The sequence below is a fragment of the Camelina sativa genome, chromosome 5 (assembly GCF_000633955.1).
Source record: "Camelina sativa cultivar DH55 chromosome 5, Cs, whole genome shotgun sequence".
NCBI classification, from domain to species: domain Eukaryota; kingdom Viridiplantae; phylum Streptophyta; class Magnoliopsida; order Brassicales; family Brassicaceae; genus Camelina; species Camelina sativa.
In genome coordinates, this window is record NC_025689.1 from 13,479,874 (window position 1) to 13,501,667 (window position 21,794).

At 34.4% G+C, this 21,794-nt stretch overlaps 2 protein-coding genes across 5 annotated transcripts; one reads left to right on the plus strand and one right to left on the minus strand.

Annotated features, from left to right (window-relative positions):
• LOC104786804 (probable receptor-like protein kinase At5g47070) lies at nt 12,074-14,216 on the plus strand. 2 transcript variants are annotated; one of them, XM_010512257.2, is made up of 4 exons: nt 12,074-12,565; nt 12,975-13,238; nt 13,324-13,446; nt 13,523-14,216. In XM_010512257.2, exons 1-4 carry the CDS (start codon nt 12,119-12,121, stop codon nt 14,084-14,086), a joined length of 1,398 nt encoding a protein of 465 aa, XP_010510559.1. In that variant the 5' UTR covers nt 12,074-12,118; the 3' UTR covers nt 14,087-14,216. The 2 variants fall into 2 exon arrangements, with proteins under 2 accessions (XP_010510559.1, XP_019101457.1); XM_019245912.1 differs by having other exon boundaries at nt 12,400-12,565; nt 12,968-13,238.
• Nucleotides 14,255-16,769, minus strand: LOC104786805 (protein kinase APK1B, chloroplastic). 3 transcript variants are annotated; one of them, XM_010512258.1, is made up of 6 exons: nt 16,404-16,769; nt 15,614-15,939; nt 15,394-15,529; nt 15,163-15,305; nt 14,956-15,079; nt 14,255-14,876 (listed from the first exon to the last, which is right to left on the minus strand). In XM_010512258.1, the coding sequence occupies exons 1-6, from the start codon at nt 16,453-16,455 to the stop codon at nt 14,404-14,406; spliced, it is 1,254 nt and encodes a 417-aa protein (XP_010510560.1). In that variant the 5' UTR covers nt 16,456-16,769; the 3' UTR covers nt 14,255-14,403. The 3 variants fall into 3 exon arrangements, with proteins under 3 accessions (XP_010510560.1, XP_010510562.1, XP_019101458.1); XM_010512260.2 differs by having other exon boundaries at nt 16,413-16,718; XM_019245913.1 differs by lacking the exon at nt 16,404-16,769 and having other exon boundaries at nt 15,614-16,383.

Genomic DNA, 21,794 nt, shown 5'->3' on the forward strand with positions numbered 1-21,794 from the left:
TACTAACTAGGGTGCAGTTGTGAAGTCAATTCTGAATAATTAGGGTTAAAGCTGTAGATTTAAAAGTGTAGGGTGTCCAACATAATAATGTAAAAGTATAGAAAAATCTTGTCTTTGATTCTTGGCGCGAGTCGGTGCAGCATTAATGTCGGGTCTCTCGTACTAAAAATCACCAAATCTAGAAAAATCTTATTTTTCTGACAAAAAGACGAAACTGTCCTTCCAACAATCCCTTTTTTACCTTATCAGTACCATTCGTAAAAGTCAATAGTAAAACAATAATGAAACGGTGTCTTTTAGTCAACACAACGCGTTTTCTTTTCTTTTCCTCAAACCTTTTTACGAAATGACGTAACTAACCTTGGGTTGTATGTTTTTATTACACACCAGAGTCCCATGCCGGAAGAGAGGTGGTATAAGGTTCACGATCAACGGTTTCCGTTACTTCAACTTGGTTCTAGTCACGAACGTAGCCGGAGCCGGGAACATTGTGCGGTTAGGTGTGAAAGGAACCCATACTTCGTGGATGAGCATGAGCCGTAACTGGGGACAAAACTGGCAGTCTAACTCGGTTTTGGTTGGTCAGTCGCTTTCGTTTAGAGTCACGAGCAGTGACCGTCGAAGCTCGACGTCTTGGAACATTGCTCCGGCGAATTGGCAGTTCGGTCAGACTTTCATGGGAAAGAACTTCAGAGTCTGAACAAGGGCAAAATCGGAAACTCCCTATCTCTATTTATTATTACTATTAAAATTTCTAGCCGAAGGCATTTAGTATAATTTGAGAAATTTTAATATATAAATATTATATATATTTTTCTAAGAGACCACTAAAATTCCAATTCTTCTTACATCTGAATGGGGTTTTTTTGTTTTCTAATTTTTTTGATGTGTTCGTTGGAGAGTGTGAAAGTGGTGTTTTTTATTAGCGTGTGGGGTGTTAAATTTTAATTAGTAATCTTTTGGGGTGAAAGTAGAAATTTGTTGAAAGTAGAAGGAGCTGTGAAGCAGATGTGAAGAGTTCTGGTTTCAGCCTATTAATAGTAAAAAAGAAGCAGTAGAGCTATGTTTGTAATGCTTCTTGTAGACCTCTAATATTGTAATTTATATATAAATGTGGGTATGTTATGGTTTATTTTTCTTTATTTTCTGAATGAAATAGGTGAAATGCAGTTTAGTATTTATAAATACATTTTGTCCAAAAAAACAGTTGATTTTAGAAGTTAGGATAAAAGTTAGTAATTATTTTATTGGTTACTATACTTTAGAATAAAAGTAAGGAATTAATTGATTGGCTATAAATATTTGAGTTATCTATGAAAAAAGGTTGGGTGGAATAGTGGATAATAAGAAAAAAATAAACGAAGAAGAATCATGGGATTTTTTTGGGATTTCCTTTTTTTTGAAGCCTAAAACAAAATGGATGATAGTGAAATTTTGTATCCAAGCAACGATATAATAAGGAAAAGTATTTAATTTAATGTTGCCTTTATTTTGTTTTCTTTCTTGAACCAAAAACCCATACCATCCAGTATAAATAGCTTTCGCATGTATTTAACTATATATTTGGAATCTTTTAAAAATTCATGCATAAATTGTTGGAATATATTTTATACATAGCTCTAACTTATTTTATTTTTAATATATGAAGGGAAGAAAGGTTATCCAGCCACTTCTTTTGGTCCGGGATAGGAGGCTTGTTGAATCAGATTTGGAACATACTTTATATAAAATATATCTACCAATCTTAGAGCATTATTACTGGGGATTGCTCATAGAAATACTCTTAATAAAAAAGTAATAAAAGGAAGAGAGAGAAGGAACAAGTGGGAGAATCGATTTTTCCTAAAGCAATTTAAGAAATGAGACAAGTGTCACTTATTTAGTGGATCATAATTAAAAAATAAATAAAAAAAGAAAATCTATAATAAAAATAATTCTTTTTATTTTTTTGAGTAGGTTTTCGTTACTCCCACTAATGTTGGTCTTAGCAGTTACCAATTTGGAAAGACTTAAACTAGAAATTTTCGTTTCCACATTTTTTATAAGTTAACAAATAATCATTCACCAAAATAATTTTGTTTTCTTGACATTTACAAAACTAACTGAAAGAAGAAAAATCTGTGGGTTGCTCTTATTATATTGATAAATGATAAATGTGTACATAGAGAAAAATAGAAGGAAATAGAATTTAAAAAAAAAATAGAAGAAGTTGAAATCGGAAAGAAGCTATGAGAGTCACATCAAATAAGAAGTCCATTGGGTACTTAACTAAAATAAAGAATATGAGATTCGCACATGGATGGTGGGTTCTATTTTGTTCCCTCTCTATCTCTACAACATCTATAACTTTTTCCATTCATCTTTGAACTATTTTCTAAACAAATATAAAATTAATGGAAATCTTTGGAAAACTAACAAAAAGATCCATAATATGTGTATATATATTTTGTAAATATACAATTTTAATTTTTATTGTTATTCAACTTAACCATTATACTAGGATATATCCCGTGCTTAAAGCACGGATCAACATTTTTAAAAATATTTATAATATAATAATAAAAATTATTGTTTTTTTTAATTATTTTGTTTGAAATAATATTTATTTTTAATTGTTATGTAAATCTATTAGTCTATTTGAATACTAATTATTTTAGAATATTATAGTATTTCATTTTTGATGTATTATTACAGTTTTATATTGTTTATATGTTGTATTTGCATCATATTTCGTGAAATATAAAATAGTAATTTTAATATTATAATTGTGAGTAAATAAAAATTATTAATTTATCATCTATATAAATTTAGTTTTACTAACCCACCAATGTGGAAATTAAAACACACATTTTCATACATTGAGTAATATATCTTCATTTTAAAAAATTCAAATCACAACATATGCAGAAAAAAATTTGCATTTTATTAATTATAAGTATTATGTGAAAGTTCTAAATAATTTGTAAATAAAATAAAATAAAGATGATAGGAGAATCATAATTTGAAATCTTAACAAAATCTTCGAATTTAGTTATTAAAAATAATTGTATTGTATACTTGGATATAAAATCTTAGTTTTTAAAATTCTGATTGGTTTATATATTAAAAAAATAATTATTAATTTCGGCCATAATTTATTAGAGAGAGAAAATATTTTTTTAGTTTTTTTTAATTTTTTTTAATATTTGATATGTGAGTATTTTTTTTAAAATTTAATTATATTTATTTAAATTAGTTAATTAAGCTTAATTAATTTAGTCTAATGGCAATTGAATGTAATTTTTTACACATTTTAAGGTTAGTTTCATATTTGTACTTCTCAATTAATATAGTAGGATTAGATAATATGGACAAAATTAACCTAAATATATGTGTATATATTTTGTAAATATACAATTATAGTATTTGTTCTTATTCAACATTACCATTATTTTAGATACAAATGAACAAAACTAACCTAAATATGTGTATATATTTTGTAAATATACAATTTTAATCTTTGTTGTTATTCAACATTTCTATTATTTTATAGATATTGACAAAAATAACATTATTCATACGTTCGGATTGGATGAACTAGAGGTATCTAAAAAGGTAGGAGATAAGATAATCCAAGTTACTAGCATCATAAATGGTACATTTGGGTTGTATAGACTCGCTGAAAAGATTATTTATTTGGTGTTTTGTGCTCCTTCATAAATTGTCAAAACGTGTGAACGAATATGTCTATCAATTCATTAAAAATAAAATAAAAACAGTTTATCAAAATTACGAGTTATTATGAAGACATGATACCAACCAAAAAAAATGAAAGACATGATAATACTTGCTATCCAACCCTAGAGTTTTGTGAAGGTATTTCAATGAGCGAACAAAACTGTCCACAATTTGTTCATTCCGGTTTTGAGAAGCAACATTTGAAAAGATTGGTGGTTAAAGACTAATTCCTTTGGTTCAAAATAGAAAAATAAAAATTCATTTTTTTTTAATGATTTTGTTGAAAATTGCAACGTTGTTGTAAAACGCTTGGTGGACTCTATCCAACCGGCCCATTATCAGTCCGTCCGTGCGCAGCCTCTCGATCACACTTGGTCGAGAGCCTTCGGCCCATTAGTCGAAGCCCATCGGCGATAGTATTAGTATGTCGGTTTTACCTTAGGACTTGTAACACTATATATACATGTTGTAACCTCAATTCCTATCAATAATAACCTAAGAGATTTACTCCCTAAACTCCCTAATTTACAACACGTTATCAGCACGATAGCCTCTCTCCCAAAACCCTAAAGCAGCCGCCTATTCTCCCTTACCCTAAAACCCTAAACCGACTTCCTGTTCTTACTTCCATCCGAGATCAAATCCTTCCTGTTCGAAGATCCTCTTGTTCACAAGCAACCCTTAGCTTGTGATCAAAGTTCTCTCGACAGCTTGGTCGAGGTTTGCTGTTCGCGGTTCGTCGATCGGGGGTGAGTGCGAGAAGCTGTTCGCGGGAAGCAAGGAGCTGTTCGTAGGGAAGCTGTTCGTGGTTCGTGGTCAAGAGATATCTGAGGTCTTTAGCTCCCAGATCAATTCCAGTCAGAATCCTTGTGGTGTTAAGGTAAACAAAATTCAAACTTCTTAAAACCACATAATTGAATCTGGAACTAAAAACTATTGAACCCTAAAATATCCAAGTAAACTAACAAACAAATTTAAGATCTATAATCCTATAAACTTTAAAATCTATTCACATAGGATTGTTAGATTGTTTGTTAAATTGCACCAAATTATATCAAGCTTTAAAATTGTTGATTGACTGCTTGATTGTTGCATAAGAACCTAGAACTGTTTTAGATTCATAAGGATCAGATTATTACAGATTGTTCTAGGAAATTAAAACTTGGATCATTCATGCATAACAATTAAAATCGGACCATGTTTAGGTTGTTATAAAATCGATTGCATGAATTATATTTTAGGATTGTTTAAACTGTTCTTGAGAAATTCAAGAAGAAAATTCCCTAGATCCTAAATTCATAAACTCGAAAATTTTAGAGTTGTTCTAGGATAATTTCCAAATTAAAATTATAGTAATTATCCTAAATTAATCCGATTAAATAAAACTTTTGATAAGTTTCTATAAATTAAAACTTTAAATCGGAAATTAAAATATTGGTTAGGATAAGTCCTTAATTAAAATAGTAATTATCCAAATTCCTTAAAATCAAAAATATTTAATCCTAAATCAAATAGGAAATTATAAGATAAGGAAATCCTATCTAGGAATAAGGAAATTGTTGCATGCATATAGCTATTTAGTTTTGTTGTCTTGCATACATGAATTTAAACCGAAAAACTATAAGAGGCAAGGCATGGTTCGGTCTCAAATACCGCATGACCTAAGGCATGGTTCGGTCTCAAATACCGCATGACCTGAAAATTATTTGTTGCATGGTTCGGTCTCAAATACCGCATGCTAACTGTCGGTTGTCTATATTTATGCAGATGGCACAAGTTAAAAAATTGGTCCATTCTGCTTTAAGAGCTTCGGGTGAGAACTACCTACAATGGAAGCTGGACACCGAGATCCTTTTGAAGTCCAAGGACTTACATAGGTGTATCCAGCCGGATAACGAGTGTTCCGATATGGCAAGGTATAAGGCCACTCGCCATATACGACATCACCTTGAGGAAAGCCTTAAAAACCAGTACCTCATGGTAGAAGAACCACTCGAACTTTGGACAGCGCTGAAAAGCAGATTTGGATACCAGAAAATGGTACTCCTCCCAAAGATTCGATTAGAATGGGAAAACCTTAGGATCCACGACTTCAAAACCGTGGGTGAGTATAACTCAGAGCTTTTTAGGATTGTCTCTATCCTAAGGTTGTGTGGTACTGAGGTAACTGAGGATGAACTCCTAGAGAAGACCATCTCTACCTTTCACGCCGACAATATGATACTTCAACGTTTGTACCGTGAAAGAGTTTTTCGGACCTATGGAGCTCTCATCCCATGTTTACTACTGGCTGAGCAGGGTAACAGGCTGAAAATGAAAACAGCCTCATTACCAGAGGCACCCAAGGCTGATTTACCCAAAGAACCCGATGAGACCAACTATATCTACAGGAAAAGACACTATGGCCAATATGGTCATGGTGGCAGAAGATATGTTGGTCGCGGACACTACCATAGCAGCCGTTCCAATGCTTATGGCACAAAAGGCCATGGCCGTGGTGGTAAGGCCCATAGGCCCTTTAAGCCACGGTACTTAGCAAGACCGGCTTGCGAGAGATGTGGTATGTTTAATCATTGGGCTAAATATTGCCGAACACCTACTCATCTCCTTGATAGATATCAAGGAGCTACAAGGTAGAATCAAAGGCCAAGCATGAGACCTCCGACTGCCTCAAAGATGTTGAATGAATTTTGAATTTATTTTGGTTTATTTTCTATGCTTTATGATTTAATTTCCTTTTAATGTAATGGATAATTGCTTTGAATTAAATTCAATGGATTTTATTTTATAAACTACTCTATTAAAATCCGAAATTCTTGTCCTATTTATAGACATGGCCGAGGACATGAGTGAATTAGTAGTGGATAGTGGCTCCAGCCACACCATACTAAAAGATAAGAGATATTTCATAAATCTTATAATGAAAAGTGCAAATGTTAATACAATTGCGGGTATAGCAAATCTTATAGAAGGCTACGGCCAAGCACACATATTGTTGCCTAACGGAACTCATATTGAGTTATGTGATGCTTTATACTCACCCAGCTCTAAGAGAAGCTTATTGAGCTTTAAAGACATAAGGTCAAATGGTTATCATATTGAAACCAAGGGTGAAGGATCTAAAGAGTTCCTCTACATTACAGAAAATGTGAAAGGACAAAAGAAGATCCTAGAGACTATACCTGCCTTAGCCTCTGGTCTATACCATGCTAAGATTAACATGATAGAAGCCAACTTGGCTAAGCACAAAATATACAAAGAAAGTTTCACTTTATGGCATGACCGGCTTGGCCATCCGGGAACTAACATGATGCGTAAATTGATAAAGAGTTCAAAAGGGCACAACCTTAAAGAAAGAAAAGTTCTCCCTAAGAATCTCACATGTGTGGCATGTGCACAAGGGAAACTTATTGTAAGACCTTCACCAGTAAAAGTCACAAGAGAGACTTTACATTTTCTGGAAAGGATACAAGGTGACATATGTGGGCCGATACACCCACCTAGTGGGACATTTCGATATTTCATGGTGATGATAGATGCATCAACCAGATGGTCCCACGTATGCTTGTTATCCACGAGAAACTTAGCATTTGCTAAGCTCTTAGCTCAAATCATTCGATTAAGAGCACATTTTCCAGACTTTCCACTTAAGACTATACGTCTAGATAATGCTGGTGAATTTACATCCCAAGCGTTTAATGATTACTGTATGTCCATGGGGGTGAGTGTGGAACATCCTGTGGCACATGTACATACACAAAACGGATTAGCTGAATCCTTCATTAAACGAATACAATTGATAGCTCGACCATTGTTAATGCGATCGAAGCTTCCTGTGTCGGCTTGGGGACACGCGGTCTTACACGCAGCAGAACTCATACGCATCAGGCCATCTAGTGAACACAAATATTCCCCATCCCAACTCCTATCGGGTCAAGAGCCAGACTTATCCCATCTTAAGACATTTGGTTGTGCCGTTTATATACCAATTGCTCCACCACAGAGAACAAAGATGGGACCACAGAGGAGAATGGGAATATATGTGGGGTATGAGTCTCCCACCATAATAAGGTATCTCGAGCCACTGACAGGAGACCTGTTCAAGGCCAGATACGCGGACTGTCAATTTATTGAGTCCGAATTCCCTATGCTAGGTGGGGAGACCAGCAAGCTGAGCAAAGAATTGACATGGAATCAAACATCCTTAGAATGGCAAGATCCTCGAACTATAGCATGTGATGCAGAAGTTCAGAAGATTATACATCTTCAACAGCTAGCTAATCAATTGCCAGATTCCTTTGCTGACCCGAAAAGAGTAACAAAATCGTACATACCAGCTTGCAATGCACCAGTACGTATTGATGTTCACAAGGAACACAATAATCAAGTTGCTACAGAGTCTATGCCACGTTTGAAACGGGGTAGACCATTAGGTTCCAAAGATAAGAATCCTCGGAAAACAAAGAGTGCAAAACAGACCGAGGCTAAGGGAATTATAGAAAAGCCAGACGTTGTCACAGAAACTCCTACGGCACCAAATGAGGCTCAGGACGCTGAACCTCAAGAGCCTGAAGGAGTTGACAACAATGAGATCTCGATAAACTATATAATGTCTGGAATACAATGGAACCGAAAAGATGTCGACATTGATGATATATTTGCATACAAGGTAGCACTTGAAATAAATGAGGATCATGAGCCCACATCTATACTAGAGTGTACACAAAGCAAAGATTGGCTTAAATGGAAAGAAGCCATTGATGTGGAGCTAAACTCTTTAAAGAAGAGAAGTGTGTTTGGTCCGACCTTAAGGATAACACCAGAAATTAAACCAGTTGGACACAAATGGGTCTTTGTAAGAAAGAGAAATGAGAGAAACGAGATTGTCAGATACAAGGCAAGGCTCGTAGCACAAGGATTCTCTCAAAGACCTGGCATAGATTATGAGGAGACATACTCCCCTGTGATGGATGCAACGACTTTTAGATATCTAATAAGTCTGGCCATAAGAGAAAGTTTAGATTTGCGGTTAATGGATGTTGTAACTGCATATCTATACGGTCCACTGGATAATAAAATTTATATGAGATTACCAGAGGGTATAGAACTCAAAGATAAGAAGAGTTCTAGAGACCAATACTGCATAAGGCTAGACAAATCGCTTTATGGACTGAGACAGAGTGGTCGAATGTGGTATAACCGGCTAAGTGAATATTTAGCCAAGGAAGGTTATAGGAATGACCCGATCAGTCCTTGTATATTCATAAAGAAATTCGCGAATAAGGGATTTGTAATAATAGCAGTATATGTGGATGATTTAAACATCCTTGGAACCTCTGGGGAAATCGCCCAAACAGTAGGATATCTCAAAAGAGAGTTTGAGATGAAAGACCTAGGCAAGACAAAATTCTGTTTGGGGTTACAGCTTGAGTACATAAACAATGGGATCCTTGTGCATCAAAAGGCATACACAGAAAAGGTACTCAAGAGATTTAATATGGAGCAAGCTCACTCATTGACTAGCCCAATGGTTGTGAGAAGTGTAGAAGTGGATAAAGATCCATTTGCTCCTAAGAAGGACAATGAAGAAATTCTTGGTCCTGAAGTGCCTTACCTCAGTGCTATAGGAGCATTAATGTTCTTGGCTAGCCACACTAGACCTGACATATGCTTCGCAGTAAACCTTCTGGCAAGATACAGTTCTTGTCCGACCATAAGGCACTGGAATGGTATAAAACATGTTCTGTGTTACCTACAAGGAACGACAGACTTTGGTTTATTTTACACTAACCATAACAAAGAAGGTTTAGTTGGTTTTGCTGATGCAGGTTATCTGTCCGACCCACACAATGGTAAATCACAAACAGGTTATGTGTTTACACACGGTGGTACAGCGATCTCTTGGCGTTCTATGAAGCAGACTCTAGTAGCCACATCCTCAAATCACGCGGAGATCCTAGCCATGCATGAAGCCAGCCGTGAGTGTGTTTGGTTGCGGTCAATGACTCAGCACATTCGGACAGACAGTGGCATGGACATAGACAAATCAGCAACGGTCATCTATGAAGACAATACAGCCTGCATCGCACAACTCAAAGAAGGTTACATCAAGGGAGATCGGACAAAGCACATCCTGCCGAAGTTCTTCTACACACATGAACTACAAAAGGCCGGAGAAGTTCAAGTGGTGCAAGTTCAGTCATGTGACAACTCAGCCGATCTCTTCACCAAGGCATTACCGACAACAACATTCAGGAAGCTCACGCACCAGATTGGAATGCGGAGGCTTAAGGACTTGGAGTGATGCTTGGAACAGGGGGAGCAATGTGTGCTGTACTCTTTTTCCTTCACTAAGGTTTTGTCCCAATGGATTTTCCTGGTAAGGTTTTAATGAGGCAGCATCCCCTAAGCACATTGCATCGATCCCTTCCTCGCATAGGCACGGTTGTATCGTCCAAGGGGGAGTGTTGTAAAACACTTGGTGGACTCTATCCAACCGGCCCATTATCAGTCCGTCCGTGCGCAGCCTCTCGACCACACTTGGTCGAGAGCCTTCGGCCCATTAGTCGAAGCCCATTGGCGATAGCATTAGTATGTCGGTTTTACCTTAGGACTTGTAACACTATATATACATATTGTAACCTCAATTCCTATTAATAATAACCTAAGAGATTTACTCCCTAAACTCCCTAATTTACAACAAACGTAATATCAGTAAAAAAATCTCATTAAGTTATTGGACTTTGTATGTTGTTTATTGGGTTTACATCTTTGTTTAGATTGAACACTTACATCCTATATTTATAAAGACTTGAACAAAGTTAGTCTCGCATATACCGTGCCCGCTAAAAGCGGTACAAGATATTGGGTTCCATTTGTTTATGTTGATACAATTCTTTATTGATATATTGGAACAACTATCAAAAATTATTTCAAACCATTTTTGTTTTACTTTGGTGTTCGTGATCAGATGTCAGATTCTATATAACATATCACTTGTATTGGATAGAAGACACATTTTCAAATTTACATTTCATTTTAATGATAAAATTCATCTGGTCAATGAAAAAAATTAAAAAATATGTTGAATAGAGAACTAATTAAAATATATTGTTTCAAAAGAAAAATATAACTCACAATTAATATTCTCAAAATTTTTAAGTTGCCAAAAATCCAACTTCTTGGTTTTAGACAATCTCCTAGCAAAAATAATTATATTTGGCTTCAAATCGTCGTTAGTTCCAAGCACATCGAAGAGTGAGGCACCCAACTTTCAATCTTCGAACATGTAATCTAAGATAGCAAACTTGGCAGGAAATGTGAAAGGCATATAAAAAATATATAATTGGCCATTTCCATATGTGATCTAGTTTTAGTTTAGTTATTTGTACATACATTTTTTATATTAGAGTAAAATATTTTGTAAATTTTAGTAGATCATTCCGTAAAAAACTATATACTAATATTTATGTAATTTCTAGCCCGCTCCATAACATGATTTTCAAAACTTTAATATTTTTTAGCAAGTTAAAAGTATCTAGAATTTTAATTATAGATATTAATTTATTTTAAAATTATTTTAAGGATGTTTCTTAGATATTGCAAATAATGACTTCAAGTTTTGATATTTATTCAAATGGTAAAAGTTTAATTGTGTAAATTTTATAAATAAATTAAATGTTACTTTACAAAATATATTTCCAAAATTAATAATAGGGGGATCAGGAAAATTTGATAAACTAAATAGTAAAAAAAAACTAAAACTAATTTATTCATATTTTAAAGTGAAGTCCTAGAAAGCCCATCAAACATCCATGTTTTAATTGTTGCGCTTCTTCTCGAGGTCCATGTTTCCAAGTTCCATATGTACGAGAGATTAGAGATGGATAAAGAAAAGAAAGAAAAAATGAATCGACCAGTCCAACCAACCACAACAATAAAAGTAGAATTAATCAAAGTTTAGTGACTTTGTTCAGTCGTCGAGACTAATTCAAAACTTTGGTGCTTCATGAGTATTCTATATATATAACAGAAAATTCATTTATATGTATATTTATGGTTACCTAAAAAAACTCGTGTATTAATCATTCATTTTTTTATACAATTTTTTCTTTTAAATTCATTAATCTTGTTGGATTTATGTAACTATGTTAATATTACTCGTTTAAAGTAAACTACTTCTACTTACACTATACGAAATGCTTAGTTGTAAGTTAGGTTAAGTCAAGAAAAATTAGATCTCTCGAAATCAACGACTCTTAACTCGCCACGTCATCAATAATAAGTTGAAACCAGTCACATCAGATTATTACACCCATCTCTCTTCAAAGTGTATCATCTCCTTCAAAAAGTCTCTATTTTTATTTTTGGTTGACTCGGTCGGATTTGTGGGAAGAAGAAGATGAAGTGTTTTCACTTCACCAATGGCGACAAGCGAGGAGGAACAACAACAACAACAATCGATGAAGGAGGAGGAGGAGGAGACAGTGTTGTTTCGAGAGCTTCGAGACTCTCATGGGCTCGGTCTCTAAGCGTAGCATCATCCACAACTTCAGACCCAACTCGGAGGTCTGAGTTTGACTCAGACTGGAGTCTCTCACCGGAACGAATTGGTTTCCCTAAACCGTTGAGTCAACGTTGGATCGGTGGACTTGTTGCTGAGAACGATCTAAAGGTGTTTACTTTTAAAGAGCTGAAACTGGCTACTAAAGGTTTTAATAGAGGTCTTCTGATCGGTGAAGGAGGGTTTGGTTGTGTATATAGAGGCGTTGTTGATGTTTCAGACTCTAATGGTTTTGATTCGAAGATTCATGTTGCTGTTAAACAGCTTAATCGTCAAGGTTTACAGGCATGACTCTGATCTTTTGACTCTGTTCTGTTCTGCTTCAATTAGTCTCGTAAAGGTTTCAAATTTGACCCTAATTGATTCAAGAAACGATAAAACATAAAAGGGGAATCTTTACTTTGTGGTTTGTGTTTGAGTTTTCGAATTGTGTGTTGTGATTGGATTTGTTGTTGTTGTTGTTGTTGTTGTTGTTGTTGTTGTTGTCTGTGTGTCTTGAACGCTGTTCTGCTTCATTAGTCTCCTACATGTTCCAACTTTGACCTAAATTGATTCAAGAAACGATAAACCCTTAAAGGAGAAGCTTTACTTTGTGGTTTTTGATTGATTTTTTTGAAGTGGGTTTGTTGTTTTTGTGAGTGTTTTGTCTTGTGGTAAAAGCTTTGTGTGTGTGGCTTTGCGTTCTAGTGTTCAGGGGCATAAAGAATGGATCAATGAGGTGAATTTTCTAGGTGTAGTGAACCATCCAAATCTTGTGAAGTTAGTTGGGTATTGTGCTGATGATGATGAGAGAGGGATGCAACGGCTTCTAGTTTATGAACTTATGTGCAATAAAAGCTTGGAGGATCATCTCGTAGGCCGAGTTGTCTCTGTATCGCTTCCATGGATGACCAGGTTGAAGATTGCTCAGGACGCTGCTCAAGGCTTGGCTTATCTTCATGAAGAAATGGATTTTCAGGTTAAGACTTTGCATTTTCACTCCCCCTTCATGCGACTTTAGGACCGTTTTGTGTTTTGGTTTTTGATTTTGGTTAATGTTTTAGCTGATATTTCGAGATTTCAAGTCTTCAAATATATTGCTTGACGAGGGATTTGGTGCTAAGCTCTCGGATTTTGGATTAGCTAGGCAAGGACCTCCTGAAGGACTTGGTCATGTCTCAACTTCAGTATGTATCTATTGGAACACTCTTCTTTTAACATAAACATATTTTGTAAGTCTTTAACTTTGTCTTGTGTATGAAGGTTGTAGGTACAGTTGGTTACGCGGCTCCTGAGTATGTACAAACTGGGAAACTAACGGCAAAGAGTGATGTTTGGAGCTTTGGAGTAGTTTTGTATGAACTGATCACGGGAAGACGAGCAGTGGACAGAAACCGACCTCGTGGGGAACAGAAGCTTCTAGAATGGGTGAAACCTTATGTGTCAGACTCGAAGAAGTTCCATGTGATTGTGGATCCACGGCTCGAAGGGCAGTACTACTGTATGAAGTCTGTTCAGAGAGTAGCTGCTTTAGCAAACAAATGTCTAATGAAGCAACCGAAGTCCCGGCCTAGAATGAGCGAAGTTGTTTCACTCCTTGGACGCATCATCGATGAAGAAGCGGAAAACGCTCCTATGCCAGTTGCTGATGAAACAGAAGAAGTCATCAAAGGTGAGGTAAATGGAGAGAGTGAGCCTGAGCTAAAGAAGCAAGGGAGTTATTATCGTCAGAAGGTTCTTGATCTGAGGGATAAGATGAACTTAAACAAGTCGCTTTCGAAGCTAGACTGGCGAAATTGGACACCAGGACTGGTCAGAACATGGTAGAAAATAGTGTCTTCACTGTATATATAAACTTCTCTTAGCCAAAGAATTGAAAGTAACTAACACCAAAGATAATGCATTTGATGTGCATTTGCTTGTATATATGTTTGGAAAGTGTTAGTCTTTGTTCTCATTTCCTTTTACATCTAACAAAGCTTGAAGCTGAAGACATGAGAAGATCATTAATACTTATGTTAGTTAATTCTCGCACTACAAAGATCAATTGTCAAATCTCGCGAGCCATGAACTGGATCATTTCGGTACATAAGCAGAAGCAAAAACTGTACATCTGAACTAAGCAGAACATCATCATTTCTTACTCAGACAAACAGAGGTGAATCAGATGGGCGTGGATAAGCAGTAGCTATGACGCCCACAGCAGTTTGCCGAGCAAAACCTGCATTTGGTTTTTGGTTTATAGCAACACTGTCGCTTCTCCTACGCATTCTTCTCTCGACCTTATCGATGTTTCTTCCTCCTGCTTCATTCAAAGTTTGGATATGTTCTAGGTGAGCAACAACCTCGTTCATGTTCGGCCTCAGCTTTATCTCGTATGTGAGGCATCTGAGCACCAGAGTAGCTACTTTACAAGCTTCTTCCATTGAGTATTGATCTTGTAAACGGTTGTCGATAACTCGGAATAACTTCCTTTTGTTTGCAAGTAACGGTCTTGCCCATTCCACTAGCTTTTGCTCTCCTGGTGGACGGTTCTTGTCCACAACTCTCCGTCCAGACAACACCTCCAAAAGCACGACACCGTAGCTATAGACATCACTTTTGGTTGTTAAATGACCTAACCAAAGTGAAAGAGTCAGTGGTCATCACTCATCAGTTTATCAAAATCACATAGAGAAGTTATTCTTGAGACTAACCAGTCGCAAGGTATTCAGGAGCTGCGTATCCGTAAGTACCCATGATCCGTGTAGAGACATGGCTTTTATCACCAGTAGGTCCATCTTTAGCCAACCCGAAATCAGAAAGCTTGGCATTGTACTCCTATGTGATCATGTCAAAGACAAGGGTTAACGTAAAGCCTTATACTTTCACATCATATCGAGACAGAGTAAAGCGGTATATACCGAATCAAGAAGTATATTCGAAGTTTTGAAATCGCGGTAGATGACACTAGTCTCGGCATTGTGAAGAAAAGCAAGGCCTTTCGCAGCACCAAGAGCTACTTTCAACCGGAGAGTCCAAGATAACGGTTGGAAGTAAGAGCCTCCTGCAACCACAAGAATCAATATTTAAATACTCGCAAAACGTAAACAGAGTCCTGAGGATACAGAGAGTGAGAGAGAGAGAGACAATACTTCTGAATAAATGATTCTCTAAGCTTCCACGAGGCATGAACTCATAAACAAGAAGACGATGCTCATCCTCTAAGGAGTAACCAATCAGTTTTACAAGATTAGGATGTGAAAACTGCCCCAAGTAATTCACTTCCGCCTGCAAACAACAACAACAACATTAATCAAAAAATAACATAAACAATCTTGTTCATATTTCAAGAAGACCAAACTTGAATATTACCAGCCATTCTTGATGACCTTGCCAACCATCTTGGTTAAGTTTTTTGACAGCAATAACCACACCGGTTCCCGGTTTAGAAGCAGAGAGAGTCTGTTCATCAATCCAACCTTTAAAGACAGAACCAAAACCACCTTCACCAAGGACACTATCTGGTCTGAAATTCCTAGTTGCTGCTTTAAGCTCAGCAAAAGTGAAACTTTTGAGGTTAGGAGATTGCAAGATCTCTCCTTCAGTTCTTGGATTTGTTCTGATAGACACAGAAGAGCCTTTGCTTCCCATACTTTGAGAATCATTAGCCTCTGAACTCATATACTTCGGACTCGCACCTATGCAACAACCAAACATATAGTTTACATACAAAAAAACATTAGATTTCACTTTTTGGACAAATCTCATCTTCTAAAGTGTTGTTAGAACAGAGAGAGAGATCAGACAAAAGTTAAAAACTCTGATTTTGTTTGTTAACTATGATGAAGCGTGAATAAACCAAACACCAAGAAAAAAAAAAGAGACAAAGTTTTAGTTAATTAATCAATTATTATGAGAAAACCTTTGACAGATTTGTCAAAACACTAAGCCTAACTTTTAAGTTAAGTCCTCTTATCCTCCTCCAACCACCAAAAAACCTAACCTCGAATTGAAAAAAATATACATAAACATTCAAAAATTTAACAAAACAAAATCTAATTTAAGACCCTACTTAAGTACCAACTTTGAAAAACTGAATTAAAAAATCAACATTTGTTTTTTCATACTACTATATATAGTAAATGGAAGCTTGAACTAGTACCTTGCTTACCTGGACTCACAGCTTTAATCTGAGCACTTAAGCAAATCCCCATTATTTTTTGAGGAGAAACTAACAAAACCCTTTTGAGATTACAGACTAAAAGATCATAAATGTTTGAACTTTATCAATGGAAATTTGGAAAGTTGAAGCAGAAACAGATCAAATTGTGAAGATACTGTTTTCTGTTTTTTTTTTTGGTTTTTTGAGGATAAATGAGAGAGAGGAACTAAAATTCTTGCTCTTCCTTTAATTTTGTCAACCAAGAAATAGAGAGAGAGAGAGAGAGAGAGAGAGAGAGAGAGAGAGAGAGAGAGAGAGAGAGAGAGAGAGAGAGAGAGAGAGAGAGAGAGAGAGAGAGAGAGAGAGAGAGAGAGAGAGAGAGAGAGAGAGAGAGAGAGAGAGAGAGAGAGAGAGAGAGAGAGAGAGAGAGAGAGAGAGAGAGAGAGAGAGAGAGAGAGAGAGAGAGAGAGAGAGAGAGAGAGAGAGAGAGAGAGAGAGAGAGAGAGAGAGAGAGAGAGAGAGAGAGAGAGAGAGAGAGAGAGAGAGAGAGAGAGAGAGAGAGAGAGAGAGAGAGAGAGAGAGAGAGAGAGAGAGAGAGAGAGAGAGAGAGAGAGAGAGAGAGAGAGAGAGAGAGAGAGAGAGAGAGAGAGAGAGAGAGAGAGAGAGAGAGAGAGAGAGAGAGAGAGAGAGAGAGAGGGGTTTGTGTCGAACAGTTTGCAATTTTGCTGCAAGTAGCTGAAACAGAGAAAGAGAAAGGAGTTAGGGAGGTAGCATTGATGATGGTGAACCGGTCCCGCCTTTAAACCCCATCTCTTTACTTTTATTTTTATTTTGTTTTTTTTTTTGTTTTTTTCTTAGTCAATTTGGTTTTTACATTTGCAGAATATGATTGTCCAAGTTTCAAAGATATACTAGTCTAAATTTTTTTTTTTATATTTTATGATCATCTATATTTATGTAATTTGTTTATTGGTTGGATTTTTACTAAATAAATTTTGAATTAAAAACAAATAAATAATTTCTTAAGAAGTTAATGTGGAACACTTTAATCATCAATTAAAATGAAATATTATGAAATTTAATGGTTCTGTCAAAATATTGAATAATTTTGTTTTATAAAAGTCTACAAAGAGAAAAAAACATTATGTTTTTAACTAATAAGTGATATGGATTAGATTACAAGAAAAAATAAGGTGGCATTATAGTTTGTAAACAATAATATATTATATGCAATTCAGAATCAATATTTTTTTTTATCACAACATAGAGATTCAGAGACATTATAAATCAAAATATATACTCCTTCAGTATTATTAATGATGATTTTTTTAGATTTTTCCCATAAATTAAAAAAAAAAATTTAATGTTTAGCAATAAATACATTATTATTCATAATAACATATTTCTTATAGTTAGTAATCAATAGTAATTCATTAAAATTTTAATTAATAATTCTTGAAATTTACAATTTTCTAGTATTAATTGATAAAAATATATACTCCCTTTGTCTCACAAAAATTGATGTTTTGACACTTTCACACATATTAAGAAAAAATTTAGTTTTTATTTATAAATTAATTTATAATTTCTTTTTAATAGAGAGAGAAAATATAAACCAATAACAAATCAAAAATTTAAATATTTTACGTTTTGAAGTTTATAAAACATTAATCTTTGTGAGACAAAAAAAATATCCGAAAACATCAAATTTTGTGAGACAAAGGGAATAGAAATTAATCTTTATGATAAAAAAAAATCCTAAAATTTTATTTATTGTGATACAAATGGAGTAAATGACAGTTTAAATCAAAATAAAATGTATGAAAATTCTCCCCATTGCACAGTTGATAAAACTAATCCAGAAAGTAAAAGGAAGTAAATCGCTTGCACGGCGGTCCAATCGTTCTCCGCCGTTGAATATTCAATTTTAGACATTTTAACGTCACGATGCCCTAACGTGAGTACGTTGACTCGTGTCGGCTTGGTCTTTTTGTGCCAAGTGTTACATGCCATTTAATTTCGTCTGTTCATTGCTTCATAAATTTAACTTTACATTTAATTCGTTTTTTTTTTTTTTTTGTCATTTTTTTTCTTTTCAGTCTGACCATAACATGTTCAACCATATTAGTTAACTGTGTGATTTTCTTTTAAAAAGTTTGATCATATAGATAATAGTTTGGTCTCTGATTTCTGAACACGACTATAGTAGGCACCTGAAAAAAAGTAAAAGCAAGAAACATATACTTTTTCATTTGCTTTCCCGGCGGCAGCTTATTCGTGACATTAAACCAAAAAAAATACTTTTTACGTGACATTTGATACTGTTCCACCGGTGCTAAATATAGACATCGATCTACAAGTCTGTTTTTGAGCATATAAACTAACTACACCATATTAATATACTTTGTTATAACTCATATAATCATATATATAGAGTAAATGATACTATAATTTACTTCATCCGAAAATGTTCTTTGTTTTTTTTGCTAAGAGAGGGGAGATCATCCGAAATTTTCTGAATTGAAGTTTGTATATCTCTTCAATTAAATACCAAAAAAAAATCGATATAATCTATTTTCGAAGGATAACTGAACTTCGTAGCTGGTTGAGCTAGCCATTTTGGGTTAAACGATACTATTACAGTATTACTTTGAAGTGTTTAGAAATATTATTGTGAAAGTCTCCGTGACAAATAAATAATTGTAAGTGGCCATTTAAAAAAAGAAAAAGAAAAAGAAAGCTCGATCCAAGACCTTTGTCGGGATACGAATGAACGGTAACGAAAGAAGAAGAGGCCACGAGAGCAAGCGAAGAATATAGACTTATGTTATGTTTCGTTGACCATATCTTGTGACAAATAAAATCTTAAATATATTCCACCACATAATCTGTGCTAGATAACCATATATAACAAATATTAGTTTTGTTTTTGCAAAACAAAGTAATTCTCCTGTTTTATTATCAGAAAGAAAAACAATAACTTATTCTAGTAAAGATTAGTTTCTTCCTTAGAAACTTTTTTTTTAATGGAAAGCATATATATAATACAAAGCATTGACGTTCCAATTGTTAACTATAAACGTTTAGATTGTTTGGTAGCTAATGAATTTCTCTACGAAGAATACAAATCATTTATCAAAAAACTAATAATTCAAAACATTTATTAAAAAATCATGAGAAAGTCAATTTGCAAAAAGGGCTCGTGGTTAGTGGACTAATATATATTGGTTCAATTAGGAGTATTAAAAATGTAGTATTATTTGCCAGAAATATTAAAACAGTGTCCGTGATAGTATCTAGCTATCAAACCTAACGTCCACGTTTCTTGTCAGTCGTCACATTGTAAAACACTAAAAGATTTTACTTTATTTCATCTTTGCTTTTTAATCATATCTAATTAAAATATCAGTATGTACTTTAATACCACAAAAGTCTCGTGCAAACTTATTACCACGAAACTTAATTAAGTAAACGGATATCGAACTATTGAACCAACTGAAAAAAGAGTTAGAAAATTTGAGGTAAAACGAACTTACCACTTCTAAAAGTGACAAATGAGAAACTACTAAACTTGTGAGGATAATAATCATATGTTATCTAAGATGATGATCGTTTTAATATTACCAATTAATTAACTCTTGTTGAAAGATGACTAATCACGAAAGTATGTAGTCCGTACGTCTTGTTGGTGCCAAAAAAGCAAACAATATGATATTTGATAAGAAACCAACGAGAATAGACTATTGTGGGTTTTGTTGAACCGACGTAATCTTAAAATTGTTTATTTAGTCCATTTGTTTCAACCTAAAGAGTGATTCTTGATAGATCCATCACTATAACTATCATGATCGTCACCATCAGCTAGCCATCAAATTATCTATCTATTTTTATTATTAGTGTTGAATGGTCTTAACAGTAGTACATCAACCAAATATGTTGAAAGATGATCTGAGTTATCATATTAAACACCACTTTTATTTTTATGTCATAGAACATTAAGAGTTGAAGACTAGTAAAATATAAACGACAAAGTTTCCAGATACCAATCATCGTTGAAATTATAATGACGAAGAGTCAATAGAGTGAATTGATCTGTCTTTGATTGCAATGCGATAAAATTCCAAATAATTAGTGATCCTTTTACCATTGATTTTAAATTTTTCTATGTCGATACAAAGCCAATTTAATATGTGACTTTTAACTAGTGTCTTCCTTATTAATGATTAAGTTTGAAAAAACCGAGTGCTACCAAAACAACCTCGCAAATGTAAGCATTTTTCTGTAATAATTGTCTAACCAAAATCATCTTTAAAATAAAATAATACATACTTGTAGTAACGTTATAGATCCGCTGTCATCTAATATGATAAATAAAAGCAACAAAAAAAAAGACTTAAGGCAGATGGCCGGCTGTTGACTTTTAAGGTTTCAACCTTTTTCGTCACGGGTCGATCGTAAGATATCAGACAATAAAGACTTGCGTATATGTAGATATACAGATTTATCATTTATGTACTTGCGTATATGTAGCTCGTGATTATTCATGCAATAAAGACTTTGATGCTTTTGACCCTAAACCTATTTGAAACAGTTTGAAAACAAAAATTGCATGTGTACAAGTGTGGAATGATGATCCGACTTCCGACATCAGCTTATATATAGCCTGATATATTTTCACATACGGATATTGCATAACTTCTATATTGATTCGCTAAAATGACAAAAACAATGTGTCACCCATTCGTGAGAAAATATCAATCTTTTTCACCTTTCCACATCCCATCACCCATGAAAATTTACTATAAGCCAACTGTTATATAACTATGTCATGTTAATTAAAGATTAATTTTCACTAAACAAAAAATTTGACTAATGCCAAGTTACGTACTCGATACTCCTAACGAATATTTTTTGGTTTATAAAAATTAACTCAAAATATTTCCGACAAAGCTCTTAAACTTTTCCAGATTTTTCTTTTTCCAATTCCTCCAATAAGAAGATACTATTCACTATTTTATCAGAACCAACTACCATCCGACTACATTTACTTAAGACTCTCAAACAAAACAATACTCCGGTCAAAAGAAAGTCAATCTTAATCACATCAAATTTAACAAACACATACTAGAACATTGATTTTTCATTTTGTAGGTAAAAAAAAAATGGGATTCCATCTAGAAGCTGTGGAGGTGTTGACGAAGGACATTTTGAGAAAGAGAGAAATCAATGTAATGAGATTATGAGAAGTCAACGAAATTGAGGGAGCAAGTATCAAAGTGACTTATGATGTCAGCGAAGAACATATATATGATATATATGAACATATCTTGACTCCTCAATCTTTTAAATTGATGATCTTTTATCCGTACGGTTCACATGTACTTTGGTAGT

Excerpts from the sequence above, each read along its gene's own strand:
- LOC104786804 (XM_010512257.2), top strand. The coding sequence starts at position 12,119 with ATGAAGTGTTTTCACTTCACCAATGGCGACAAGCGAGGAGGAACAACA. Across the intron at positions 13,239-13,323 it reads ATGAAGAAATGGATTTTCAG|CTGATATTTCGAGATTTCAA; the intron begins GTTAAGACTTTG and ends TTAATGTTTTAG. Across the intron at positions 13,447-13,522 it reads TTGGTCATGTCTCAACTTCA|GTTGTAGGTACAGTTGGTTA; the intron begins GTATGTATCTAT and ends TTGTGTATGAAG.
- LOC104786805 (XM_019245913.1), bottom strand. The coding sequence starts at position 16,009 with ATGAGATTTGTCCAAAAAGTGAAATCTAATGTTTTTTTGTATGTAAAC. Across the intron at positions 15,080-15,162 it reads CGAATATACTTCTTGATTCG|GAGTACAATGCCAAGCTTTC; the intron begins GTATATACCGCT and ends ATGATCACATAG. Across the intron at positions 14,877-14,955 it reads TCCTGAATACCTTGCGACTG|GTCATTTAACAACCAAAAGT; the intron begins GTTAGTCTCAAG and ends CACTTTGGTTAG.